Here is a 697-nt window from a genome sequence, read left to right as displayed (position 1 = left end):
TCCCCCCCTCCCTCCCTTCCTCAACACGGGAACTAAGTTATTGAGCATATGGTGAGCTCAGGAGGCGAAATGGAATTCCTATAAGCTCTTTCACAGGCCCCGTTTGAAACGAGGGCAGAGACAGAGAGCTGCTCGGGAATCCTTTTGTGCAGGCCTGATTATTTTCACTCCGGTTTCCAGATTCTCGGTAGATTTTGCATGAAGCTGTAATTCATGCAGCTATAAAACCGATTTGTATGTTTGTTTGTTTTTTGTCGTTCTAACAGGAACTTGGGAGAAAATGCTATTCGTTCCATCCAACCTGATGCTTTCAGTAAAATGAAAAACCTGAGAAACCTGTGAGTACCAGTTAAACTAATGCACTTCAGCTAAATCACGGTCCTCTTTCGTTAGATATAGAAGTGACCCAGTTTGTTTTGCTCCAGTCTGATTCAGAGCAACAGTTTCCTGTGCGACTGCCAGCTGCAGTGGCTGCCCGGCTGGTTGTCGTCACGTGGTCTGCAGGCCGGTGTAAACGCCACCTGTGCCCACCCGGTGAGCTTGCAGGGAACCGACATCTTTCAAGCCCCAGTCAGCAGCTTTGTGTGTGGTACGTCGTGTTTTCTTCACCTCTTATCTGATTGACTTGACGTCACTCAATCAATCCACAAATATCTCCCTAAATCTGGCGTCTCGTGTCGATACCCCCCGCCCCCCC

The 697-nt window shown here is 48.5% G+C and overlaps 1 protein-coding gene across 1 annotated transcript in view; it reads left to right on the top strand.

The window, feature by feature from the left end:
- lrig1 (leucine-rich repeats and immunoglobulin-like domains 1) overlaps window positions 1-697 on the top strand; it is a 31,846-nt gene that overhangs the window by 26,574 nt on the left and 4,575 nt on the right. The window contains exons 11-12 of the mRNA XM_017429978.3: window positions 267-338; window positions 426-589. Of these exons, the coding sequence (XP_017285467.1) occupies window positions 267-338; window positions 426-589 (236 nt within the window). The remainder of the gene's footprint in view (window positions 1-266; window positions 339-425; window positions 590-697) is intronic.

This window comes from Kryptolebias marmoratus, linkage group LG4 (genome assembly GCF_001649575.2).
Source record: "Kryptolebias marmoratus isolate JLee-2015 linkage group LG4, ASM164957v2, whole genome shotgun sequence".
NCBI classification, from domain to species: Eukaryota; Metazoa; Chordata; class Actinopteri; order Cyprinodontiformes; family Rivulidae; genus Kryptolebias; species Kryptolebias marmoratus.
The sequence above is the reverse complement of the archived record's forward strand: the minus strand, read 5'-3'. Positions and strand labels throughout refer to the sequence as shown.